The sequence below is a fragment of the Salvia hispanica genome, chromosome 1 (genome assembly GCF_023119035.1).
Source record: "Salvia hispanica cultivar TCC Black 2014 chromosome 1, UniMelb_Shisp_WGS_1.0, whole genome shotgun sequence".
Lineage (NCBI taxonomy): Eukaryota > Viridiplantae > Streptophyta > Magnoliopsida > Lamiales > Lamiaceae > Salvia > Salvia hispanica.
In genome coordinates this window covers 30,808,537-30,821,126 of record NC_062965.1, presented here as the reverse complement: position 1 = coordinate 30,821,126, position 12,590 = coordinate 30,808,537, and the positions used below count along the sequence as shown (strand labels likewise).

At 35.9% G+C, this 12,590-nt stretch overlaps 1 protein-coding gene across 2 annotated transcripts; it reads right to left on the bottom strand.

Annotated features, from left to right (window-relative positions):
* Nucleotides 1–333: 333 nt before the first annotated feature.
* LOC125200676 lies at nucleotides 334–11,174 on the bottom strand. 2 transcript variants are annotated; one of them, XM_048098401.1, is made up of 25 exons: nucleotides 10,991–11,174; nucleotides 9,711–10,301; nucleotides 9,499–9,623; nucleotides 9,280–9,374; nucleotides 8,792–9,004; nucleotides 8,346–8,436; nucleotides 7,782–7,833; nucleotides 6,287–6,352; nucleotides 5,904–6,055; nucleotides 5,714–5,784; nucleotides 5,413–5,613; nucleotides 5,248–5,286; nucleotides 5,001–5,105; nucleotides 4,525–4,614; nucleotides 4,319–4,394; nucleotides 3,146–3,242; nucleotides 2,995–3,064; nucleotides 2,748–2,924; nucleotides 2,546–2,668; nucleotides 2,268–2,351; nucleotides 1,858–2,042; nucleotides 1,594–1,732; nucleotides 1,456–1,515; nucleotides 933–1,004; nucleotides 334–731 (listed from the first exon to the last, which is right to left on the bottom strand). In XM_048098401.1, exons 2-25 carry the CDS (start codon nucleotides 10,271–10,273, stop codon nucleotides 624–626), a joined length of 3,054 nt encoding a protein of 1,017 aa, XP_047954358.1. In that variant the 5' UTR covers nucleotides 10,274–10,301; nucleotides 10,991–11,174; the 3' UTR covers nucleotides 334–623. The 2 variants fall into 2 exon arrangements, with proteins under 2 accessions (XP_047954358.1, XP_047954359.1); XM_048098402.1 differs by lacking the exon at nucleotides 6,287–6,352 and having other exon boundaries at nucleotides 10,991–11,173.
* Nucleotides 11,175–12,590: the final 1,416 nt, after the last annotated feature.

Below are 12,590 nucleotides of genomic sequence, written 5' to 3'. Positions count from 1 at the left end.
TCTAATTGAAAAAAATTATGTAGTTGGATAATATTTTGGAATTGAAATTAAGTAAAAGAAGATGAATATGTAACTGGCTTGGACTATAAAATGAACTTGATTGGCCATGAAGAAAAATTACTTCGTTCCATTTCACTTATTTTTCAGGTTAGAAATGATTTTTAAATTGTAAACTAATGTAGTTTACATTATAATTGTTGGATATAGATTGACAGGGATTTTAGTCAAAGATCCAATGCCAAGATCAAGATCGCTCGAGTAGAATAATCACCCTTTTAATAAACTATGCATAGAATAAAATAAAATAAAGGGCTGTATATGGAAGACTGCCCATAATCAACTGAAGGATGAAGAATTCATTAACTCTAATCCTTTATAATGTGAAAAAGAGAAGATTACTAAGTTAAAATTTGGTAAAGATACAACGACAAAATTAGCCTGTGTTCCCCTTACCGCCTCCATGTCTACTATGAGATCTACCACCTAATGTTATGTAATCAACTTCTGTAACCTCTCTCTCTGAGGGGGAAAAGGCTATTTTTAACTTAAAGATGACACTTTTTGCATCTTCTAACTTCTACAGGGGAAAAAATGGGTTGTCCAGGTACCAGTTGATGGTAGTATCAAAAACCAAATGGTGACTTTTTCCTGCTTCCGCCTTCGCCATATTGTTCGTTCCATTTTCTCAACTCGTTCATACTGGCTGCATCGAAGGAAACAGATGGTCCCACCTAAAAACAGATATCAAATTCGATGTAATATTAGTCAAGAATTCCTTCCACCGAGAAGAAACCATAAAAGCTTTGGAAGGTACATTCATTTTATAAGCACGTCTGTCTCCTAGAACGATATGAAAAGCGTTCGTTTAAATACAATCCTAATAACATTATGCCATGTGAAGCCTTATAGCATAACTTGGGGGTGGATTTTACCTTAGTTTTAGCTTGAGTAAAATCATCCAACTTCAGTGGTCTTAAAAGTGGCACTCCATCAAATTTGGCACCCTGCAAGGAGATCATACAAGTGCTAAGGCCAAAGGTATGGTCAAGTTGAAAAAAAGAAATGTATATTCTGATAGCTGATATGAGAGCGAGGAAAAGACACTTGTAAACCCTACTTATTTCCTGGGAGGAACTTGTGAGTTCATTATGCATTTTGTCTCATCAGGATACTTGGATCTGGTGTTGCATTAAAATTTTCTTAACTTACTATCATTGTCTCCTTTCATGACATAAGTAACATTGTAAAGAAGTCACAGCTTGGAAGACCTAAGGCTAGATGAATGGGTTCATAATATTTTCCAAGTGCATGATTGAACAACTGATGTAAATCAAGGATCTTATAATGGGATAAGGTAGTTTATAGTATAATGGATTCATGTCACTTTAAAAAGTTGATTGTAAAGTTAGGCTTTGTGACTACAACCAACAGGCTGAAGGTTCTCATATTGTTCACCTTGCTTTCTTCTTCTAGCAACTCTTGGACAGGTCTGTATGCTGCAGCAATACAGAGGTTCTGCAATAAAAAATGTGAAAACTAGTTAAGAAATAAGTAGCAATCGACTCTGTTTGCTAAGTATGAAACTGCCATCACCTTCAGGTCGCTCCCAGAATAACCTTCGGTAGAATTTGCAAGTTGTTCCAAGGGAAACCCAGTTTCGAGATTTTCTCGAGCTAGAATTATCTTGAGTATTTTATGACGATTATCAGCATCTGGCAGGTCGATGTAGATCCTAATGTCAAGCAAACAAATCACATCAGAGTGCCAGTTCGTGCATCTTAGACTTCTTAGTCTGCCATTTGTGCAAAAGACGTGAAATAAAAATGGAGGCATTTTTTACTCTGGTGCAAAAATTACCTTCTTGGTAAACGACGAATGACAGCATCATCAAGGTCGAATGGCCTATTTGTAGCACCAAGCACAAGGATTCGCTGGCTGTCTTTTGACCTCAAGCCATCCCACGCTGCCATAAATTCATTTCTCATTCTTCTAGTTGCCTCATGCTCATTAGCACCACCACGAGCACCAAGTAAGCTGTCAACCTGCACCCAGCACACGGTGAAAGATAGTAATGAAGCCAAAGCAGGACTCATCATAACAAAACCAGTGAGCTTCATCAATTGTAAAGATGCACTAAGCTGCTGTCAGATTCAATCATTTCAAATATTATTCTGAGAAATTGCACTTAAAGATACTGAATAAAGTAGCAAGAGCAAGGTTTCAGTTATTTGAACAAAGACGCACAAAAAAGATGAAAGTGGTCTCACCTCATCGACAAAAATTATAACAGGAGCCAGCTTGCTGGCAAAGGAAAAAAGTGAACGAGTAAGTTTTTCAGCATCACCAAACCACTGCATCAAAAGGCAAGCAAAAACTGTTAAACCAATATATGAATTCACTGGTGGAAGCTTTAAGAATAAACAGATTAATACACAAAGTGAGTACATCTCTGTTCTGTTTTTCTTTGTCCTAACGAACTATCTATAAGCGGCAGGAATGACAACAGAGGAAAAGTTCAAAGAAGATAGTATATTATTTCGCTTACCTTGGATGTAAGTGTTGAGCCAGTAATACTAATGAAATTTGCACCCGCTTCTGTTGCAAGTGCCTTCGCCAACAGGGTTTTTCCAGTTCCAGGAGGGCCAAAAAGTAATATCCCTTTGCAAGGCTGACAAGAAAATTACATTCACAGCTGTGAAGGGGCAGCAGAAATGAAATTGCGAGTAGGAGGTGCAACAGTAATTTACCCGCAGCAAATTTCCACGGGTGAAAAGCTCAGGTCTCCGCATTGGCAGGATCACAAGTTCATTTAGTGCCTTCTTCACGTCTTCAAGTGCACCCACATCATCAAATTTCACACCAATCTCCCCTGGAGGAACCACTGCTGAAACGAAGTTGTTCTCATACTCATCCTTCGCAAGATTCTGCAATTTGTATGGCATAAATATAATAGAAAAGATGCAAAGTAAATTCGTGGTAGAAGTAAGCAAAAACCTTCAAATTTTGGGACGGTTTCTTTGAAGCTGTTTCCTGCTCCATTAACCTCAAAATTGCAAGTTCAAGACTACACAAGACAACCTACAACAGTCAACATGATGCAGATAAAAGCTGGTTCTCAGAAAACCACAAGCAGAGAGATAATTACCTCTCTCGAGGAACCTGCAACCGATCCCCCTTGACTGAAGGAAGGACACATGAGGATAGGTAATGACTTCTGGCCCAGCCAACCACCTTCTCTGCTTCTGAAAACCATCGAAAACATAAGAAGGATGACATGTATTCATAAGAAAAGTGAGTAAGAGGATAGTATAATTTTAATAAAGTTTGATCTTCTGCATCCATTTTAATATGAATAATGCATCATCTACAGGCTACAGCACCATGATCTGCAAAGCTTCACTATAAAAAGCAAAAGAAACAAGAATAAACAGAACTTTGCCGTATTTTACACTCAGTCGCATGACTCATACTACATTACAGTGCTTCCTGTTGGTATCTAAGCCAATTCATCATTCTTGGCAGTTAATGTTGTAGTATGGCAAAAATCAACCTTTTCATGATGATTGGGTCCCCCCTTCACAATTAGGAGTATGAAAGTATCTACACAAGAAGAGAATGAAAATCTTGCACAACTACAATTAAAAGATGAAACACTAAGCTCTTAGAAGATGTCACCATACTGCTCAATAATCATTGATCCTACTCTTTTTGCATAAGAAGTCGTTGATTCCTTTGGAAACATATGTCATCACGTATCAAAAGACTGCTTTGGAACCCCCAAATAATAAGATGAAAGACAACCAACTGACTCCACATCTCTTTCATCAAGACAAACACTAAGCTCTTAGAAGATGTCACCATACTGTTCGATAATCATTGATCCTACTCTTTTTGCATAAGAAGTCGTTGATCCTCCATGTTGATGAACTTAGTTGTGTTAGCTCTGTTAGGGCACTTAATTAACTGCCTAGCACAAAAACTGAAATGAAATTACTTATAATTGCTTACAATGTTTAGGTGGGTCCTTTGGAAACATATGTCATCACGTATCATTATCTGAATGGAACACACCTCTTATAAACAAAGCAAAACAATCCTATCTACAGTCAAATAATTCCATAATACACCAGGATGAATGATGGGGCTGAAAAATAATCACTCTAGTCTGCATAAGAAACTTGTCCTCCTAAGTCCTAAGACAGAGATTCAGAAAGACCTGAACAAGATATTTAGATCAAGATGCATTATAGCATGCAGGAATTCTAAATTTAGCATACTCATTTGCATCTAAACATAGATCTGCAAATGAGTTTCTTACTCTGTCTTGACAGTACAACACCATCAGTGTTTAGATGTAACAAGTCCATGCATGATAATTCATGTTCCTCGAGAACCTGAAATAAATAAGCACAGCCTCTTAATTGAAGTGATTAAGACTGAGCAGCTTTGTTGTGGGATGAAAGACAAACAACATAAAGTATGTCAAAATGTGATTGCAAGTCTGCAATGAAATTGCAAATGAACCTTGTGCAATTCGCTTAAGTTGTTTCGTGATATTATAATTCTCTTGTCTTCCTCAATCTGTTTGTTGAATATCTTCAAGAGATCTTCCTCCTGTGATCATCAAGAACATCTGTAGTCACTTCCTACTACAATCTTATTTTATATTATCAAGTAATACCAAATTGGAACTAGCTTATTTATCAGATTTTCAGACTGTGCACGTCTAATTGATTCGTATTACTCTGTAGTCTCTGCTACAATGGGATACCAAAGATATTCAGAATGTATAGCAATGAATAAATAATCAAGACATAATAAAAGCTTTTGAATAAAACTTTTCGGACACATGGAAAAAATTGATGAAAGGAAATTCAGAGATGCTTTTTAGATAGATGGCCAAGTGGAGAAAAATCAAGTAATCACAAAAATAAGAGATTTTTCATCTGGATCTGAATTGAAACAAATTTTTAAACGATGACAATATCATAAAGAAGTACCTTCGGCAGATCTAAGCACATCACATTAGTGAATAGCTTATATAATTCATCGTCTCCAGACCGTTTAGAAGGTTTTAAGCCCTCTGCAAGTCTCTTCAAAAGAGGCTGAGAAAAAAACATCAAATATCTGAGACAACATCAAAAGTAACAAATAACAACAGTCCTTTTCAGTCTAATTAGTACTGCTAAGCAGAGCTTTGGAGATGGTAGATGCAAATAAAAAATATTTAGAGCTACTGAGAGTTACCAACTTAGCAAGACGGCCCAAGTTTGGAAGTACCATTGTCTGTCAAAAACCAAAAAGAAAGGTCAGGAGGAGGTTGCTTTGTTGAGCTCATAGGAGCTACAAATGATCATGATATGCTGAGCACAAAAAGGCACAAGTGGAATCGGTTTACATATTGGAACTTACAAATTTGTCCTTCTCTTTTGAGTTTGATTCTGCTTCTATTTTGTTTTGTCCACAAATCAAGACCAGAGGACCTGATAATTTGTCAAACATCTCTTGCATCTTACTAACAAACTCTTTGCGATCCGACTTTGAGACTGCCCTTGATAGCCACAAAGAAGAATCTGGAAAGTAGACCACGAGTGGCTGTTGTGTCTCCAAAATCTGCATTAATATTAATGTCATTCCGGCAAATATAAGATCCCCAAATAATATATATGGATTTTTCAAAACATAGTTTCTCATTGTCATCTAAATCTTGCACCTCATAAAGCACCTCCATCGCAGTATAGCTGTCATGTGTTTGAGCATTAAGATCATGTTCGATATCCTTCACTGCAATTTGAAGATGATGGAAGGGGTGGAGGGGTCAGGATATTATAAACTGCAGAAAGCAGCACCTGGCAGATTATTGTTCTAGGTTCTAACAGTGGTATTCAGTAAGTAAAATATACCATTGAGCCAACAAACTGAAGGTTTTGCAGTAGCTTCAGCACTTTTTACTTCGTTTACTTCCTCTGTACTCTTGCAACTAATATCAAATACAACGGCTACTTGGTCTTCATTCACTTCATAAACCTCTCCACGTTGACCGCTAGACAAAGTCCTGAAAGATATAGTGTTGAAAAATCAACCAATTCAAGTAAATGAAACTGCAAGTACAGAACAAACTAGAAACTATCACAAAAGCACTGATGGGGTAGCAAAGGATGCATGCCAAACAGCTGGATGAATACATGTTTATGAATTAGCTATTCCGGAAACTCGACAAACATTCTGTTTTAGGACAATAGATTAGTAGCTACTCCACATGCATTTCAATAACTTACCAACCTACCTGCCACGAATAATAGTATAAGCATTTGTTGGACCATCCGGTGTTGGTATCTTCCCCAATAAAACCCTGTGACGAATTGGATATGTCAATGATAAGGTGCACATAAGTTGAAAGATTATGGCCAATGTGCTTTTCTGAGTCGAGAATGTAAATGAGGCACGTCTCAACCCCCAACAAGTACCCCCACTCCGACAGCCAGAATGAGTGAGATCTATGAGAAGAACTATAAAGGTGGACAAAGATGCTCACTTCTCAGATTCCAATTCCCTACAGCCAGATTCCCTCTCTGCAGTGATGAATATTGTATTCTAAAGTATTTGGCTTGAATCTGACTCTTCAGCAGTACAACAATTCAGGCTTTTGACAGAGACAAACTTCCCACATGAGAGACATAATCCGTTATGAAGCCAGAAAATGCACATCATTTGGAACATCTTTCCACCCGAATGTATGTGCTTAGATATATATGCAGTTTATATCCTATTTAAAAGTATGCCTTAATAACTCGTGCTACAAAACATTAAAATTATTCAAATGGATTCAAATCACAAATTCTCCACCTAGCATGTTTGCACAATTAGAGGTTTTTCCTATTTTCAGTTGCATATATTGATGCTTGTAATATGCTCTTCATTGTTACTTTTGAAGGATCAACATTTTTTCTTGCCTCTCCTGAACTTGGAAGAAAGACATACTCCTAGAAGATGGTAATGGAGTCACAAAGTCTTTGTATAGAGGATTGATTTGTAGTAGATGGTAATTTTAATTTTCTGTTAAATGCAGCATGGAAGAATTTCTACTCGTTCCTTCAATTTCTTAGGCAGTTAGAAACTAAAATGAATTATCTACATGCAACTACGAGCACTAAAAAGAGTAGAAGGAACTGCAGAAAACAACAGGGAGCTATTATACATGAGAAATACAACCAGTAGCTCATACAAGTGATGTAATGACAAGGGAAAGTGGAAACAACAAAAACAATCAATTTTTCATGTTAAATTTGCACTAATTGATTCTACATGACACATGATGTTTAGGGTACCAATTTAATAAAGAAACTGTGCATTCGATACAAACTGAAAGAAAACCCCAGTAATGAATATCGGAAAATAAAAATATACTCCCTCCGTCCACAAAAAATAGGGCACATTTAGCATTTTTGGCCGTCCACAAAAAATAGAGCGCATTCATTTATGGAAAGTTTTCAACAAATAACAACCCTACAGGCTACACATCATTCCACTAACACTACTTCTCACTTACTTTTTCTCCTTCTCTCTTACTTTTTTCCCTTCTCTCTTACTTTACCAATTCTACATTAAAACCCGTGCCATACACCAATTGCTCTATTTTTTGTGGACGGAGGGAGTATATCTTTGTAGTAAATAACATAACACCATTAAGCACATCTAGCAACAAGTTAACAATTTTGAAACTCTTAAATGAAAAGGTGAAAAGCTAAGTATATTGACAAATATCATGTGAAGACAATTACCTATTATTTGCTTCAATGCAAATGGATGGTCCAATGTACTTCACTCGATCCCCTAATGAAAGAACAATATGATATATCACAAAAGAAATGACAGATTATAATAAAGAAAATAACGCCATATGATGATTGTAATGGAAAAATATACTACTACAAAATAATTTGCAGGCTAAAGTAAAACACAATTGTATACAGAATTTCATTATGTGGCAAAACTCAAAAGGAAGAAAACTATAATCCCCTTCATCTATAATTCAAGTGATCAAGTTGGTTAGGTATACCCAAAATTCTACATGTGGAAATAGCAAATGGCCTTGTATGTAAAGGAGGAAGGGGGGCAGAACGTGTGAAGAGTAAGAAGAAGAATTCACCAAGCTCTTAACAAGAATGAGGCTATCACCTGAACACGCAAGCTCATATGCCATGGTATAGAAAGAAAGAATGCAGACTTAAATTTTTCGATATATGTGCCAAGAGACTGTGTGCTCCCGTAGGATCTTTTAAGACACCTCCAACAGTAACATAACTTTTTACCACAATATAATTTGGCATGAAAAAGTATATTACCTTTCTTTAGTTTCTGACTGGCCACATTAGATGTTTCTGTAGTTTCTGGGTTTGAAGATGCTGAGGAGCTTTCAGATTCTCCAGAAACACTCTGCAATACGAAGATCACAAACTATTAAATATATATCTAAGTTACATAGATTCACATACCCCCATGGAGATCCAAACTACAGCTGCTTACTTGTGAAACCTAATATCCAATAACTTCAGGTGAATGGAAGGATTATCTCACTTATTCAATAGTAGAATATAAAAAATATCGAAAAAGTTTCTTGATCAGGGACACCATCAGTAATGAGCGATAAATACCAAATCTGCTAATTAAGTTCTAAAGATTCTAAAGATTATCATATGAAGAAAACAATATGTCACAGATTTTCTCTTATTCCCCTTCATTTTCATTTGAGCCCTAATACAGAACAAAACCTCATAAATAAAAGTATTACCTTCTCAAATTCTTCAATATTGCACGGAATAAGCTTTCTTATATCTTCAGCTGAGACATTAATATCAACTTCATCACCACTTCCATCAGTTCTGCCCTCATCGCTGCTGGTATAATCCTCATCATTGCTTGCATCATTTTCATCTTCAATCTCAGACTCTGACATACCTTCAGAGTTCTCCTCTTCCGACTCACATTCATCTTCATTTAAATCCTGAAAAATTAACCACAAAACAGCATTTACTTCCTTCATAAGTAGGAAAATGTTGCTTCAGCTGGGCAGCTTTATCTAAAACAGGAGCACACACAATAAAGATCAAGAACAAGAACGTATGCAAAGAGGAGGGGGGTATATCCTCAGGATCAAATTTCAGAAAGTATGGAGGGAAATGTTGCTTAAGTTTCACTCATTGAATAAGATAATGTAAGATTTTGTAAAACATGATTGGTCGCCCTAAAAGATGGAGGGAAATGAAATTACAAACTCACATATGGAGCTAAAATGCTGCTATCAAGGACCAATACTGGTACTTGTAAATCCCGAGCAAGTGCTCTGACCAATCTTTCCCGGTACAGCTCCGTACCTTCAAACCCAAGTGTTATTCTTAGCCATAAAGGATAGAAACAAAAGTTGCAAATTAGTTGACAACTTTCCAAGAAGCATACGCTGAAAATGAGGAAACTGACTAGAGCAGATCAAATACTCACCCGGAATGCTCCGAATCAGAATTCTCCCACTAGCAGAAGCCAAACGGCCTCCATAGTCTGTAGTCAATTTCTTATGTTTCAGATGGGAGGCTGTGCATTCCAATAGAAGGTTTTTAGTGTTTTCACTGCAAGAACAATAACTTTAAGTACTAGCAAGTAACTATACGTAACTAAAGAAATATAGAATCAGGCAATCAAGAGATAGCACTTACTGGATATAGTAAGGGAAATTATCCCACGAGACTGTTATCTTTTCCCATGGAGTAATCCTTCGCAGGAACTCGTTTCTAAATCTTTCTCGTCGAGTTAGAAATGGGGAATCCTTCTTTTTATTATCCATGGAAATTTTTTCATTTTTAAGCCACTCCCTTTGATCATGCTCCCCAAGGCAAGCATGTGCATCACAATGTCTGGAACTGTCTGTAGTATTTTCCTTGGTAATCTTTTCCTTTTCACAATCCACCACATCTTTGTTAGGAACACGCTTATCCTCACTGGCATTCCTTCCATCGCCTTCGGAACTATAAAATCTTAGTGACGAACTTATACAGCAAACATCTGGCCTTGAACTTGATCTTCTATAGCATCTCTTGGATGTGGGCCCTGATAATAAAGAATAATTTGACACATATTCCTGGACCAAGCTACTGGCTCTTGTCGCAGTGCTCAGATATTGTCCAGTGGAATAATCTCGAGAGCTAGAGCTAGAAAAATATTTGCCACGCTGAACCACACGATTCCATTGGCTTTTGTACTTAAGTTTCCTTGCATACATCGGAACTTGTTCGCAGAAAAGCACAGACCTGAAAGATGAGAAGCCCACTGAGTCAGAAATACTTATTTTATCAAGCTTCAATCTACAGTCCAAGGAGCTTCGTTACTTTTGATGAAACTAATCAAACGAATACTGTAAATCCATTATTCAATATATCTCCTTAAATCACTTACGCCAACTTTCAATGCCAAAAAGTATTTCTAGAATATGCAGCTAGTTCGTTTAATGCCTTATAAGCAACGTTTATTACTCATTTTTCCTGGCTGCAGAACCATCCCAAAGGCCACCTCAGGCTAAGTCAGTGACTGCAGAACTGTGATTATATTGTATGTGTGTGTGTGTCTGCATTAAGATGTGTATGAAAAATCCCATAAATAATGTAGAATTCCAGAATTCATCATGAGTACGTTTCTTGACAAGGCGAATGCAACTAATGCAGCAATGTCATTTACAATCCAACAAAAAAAGAAACATTGCCTATGAACACGATTGATAAAGACGGAACCAAAAAAGGCATAATTTAGTAGTAACAAGTATCATTATCGTCCATTTCTGAACATTAAAATGAACCATCCCAATAAAATATTATAACAGAAATATTAATTTTTCCCCAATTGTTCTCACTTCCAGAGCATAACGAGCCACCAATCCCCAATCCAGAAGAAAAGATAAATACATACATATATTGAATATCGGAAATAGGAACCTTAATTTTACCTTTTATGTATACTTGAGATGGGGAGAAATACAGACACGGATCAATATATGAAAATGAATGAATGGGATGAGAAACAGAAGTGCGGGGCACCCAGTAATTGGGGGAGGCGATGGAGATGGTGTGCAATTCCTTCCGCTTTGTGTTTTTTATGTATTTTCAGTGCAAAAGGGCGATAAGATCTGGTGGATTCTAAAGCAGGTAAAATATAAGGGTTTCGGTAAATTTTATTTTCTCATACTAATTCCATTCATTCATGTGATAAGCATCTTACTAAGTAGGAGTATTAATTAAAGGGACATTAGCCCTAATATCACAAAAATAATTTAAATTTATTTGTTTCTATAAATTTTGAACTTGCATATAATATCACAAACTTAAATAGTTATTAAATTTTTTTACCAGTGATAAAATCTAATTATATTAAAATGAGATAGGAAAAAACGAGGAATAATATGCTACATACCTTATGTGGGCTCCTTATGAATCACTCTTGTTTGATGCAGGTTTAGCGTTGTTCATTTCGATTTATATATTTAGTTTGATTCTAATACATTAGAAAATGTCATTGTATTTTTTAATTGCACAAAATTCATAAAATTCAAAAGTCGATTTGCTCATTTTCTCTATAATTTCAAATATATTAATAAAATAACAAATCAAGTTTTGATTTATATGAATTTTATGAAATTAAAGATTCCAATGACATGTTTTAATGTAGTAGAATCAAACTAAATATATAAATCGAAATTAACAATGTTAAACGTGCGTCAAACGAGAATGATGCTCACATAAAATATATAGCATATTATTTCTCATAGATAATTATATCTGGTTTTTAGGACTTTGTAATCACATTATTATCAACAACTACTTAAATTCATGATATTATATGTCAAGTTTGTTTGTGAAAAAAAACAAATTTCTGAAAAGTTTTGTGATACTAGGCGCTAATATTCCTTAATTAAATTGCACTTTATCGGCACTTATACTTGATAGTATTTGAGATCAAATTTAATTGTGCTAGTGAAATTTAGTTAATAATTTATTCTCGAGCAAAAATACTTTTATATGAAATTCTCAGTAACCCTAATAGCAACAATTGTTCTCATCTTTCTCCACTCGCTAATTTTCTCCATTTATTTGTCTCAATAATAGTAGGGTAGTGCATCCTCTACTACGTCTCAATTGTGCTTATGATTTATTCCCCTTCTTCACTGTCACATCGTTCTAATCTTGGGTTCGTAGTTGATTTCTCACGAAATTACTTTTCCTTCATATTTCTCTACTATCGTAGGTATTAATCCATGTCCCTCTAAGAGTAATAATAACATCAATTGCCCTCGTCTACAATGCACACCAATTAATATTCAAACAATGCACACCAAGAATGTGTGTATAATGTTTGTTACGCATGATACAAAATTGATCAAATTTATAACAAGTCGACCAAACATTACGCACTAGTTTGGTAAGCCTAGTGTGAACTCGGTAATTAATACTAAGGGTACCACATTTGTTGTTGGCTGAGCTCGGCACTTAACGGCTAACGCACAAGTTCATGCAGAGATTACGAAAGTTGTGTGCAACAATGTCGAGGAC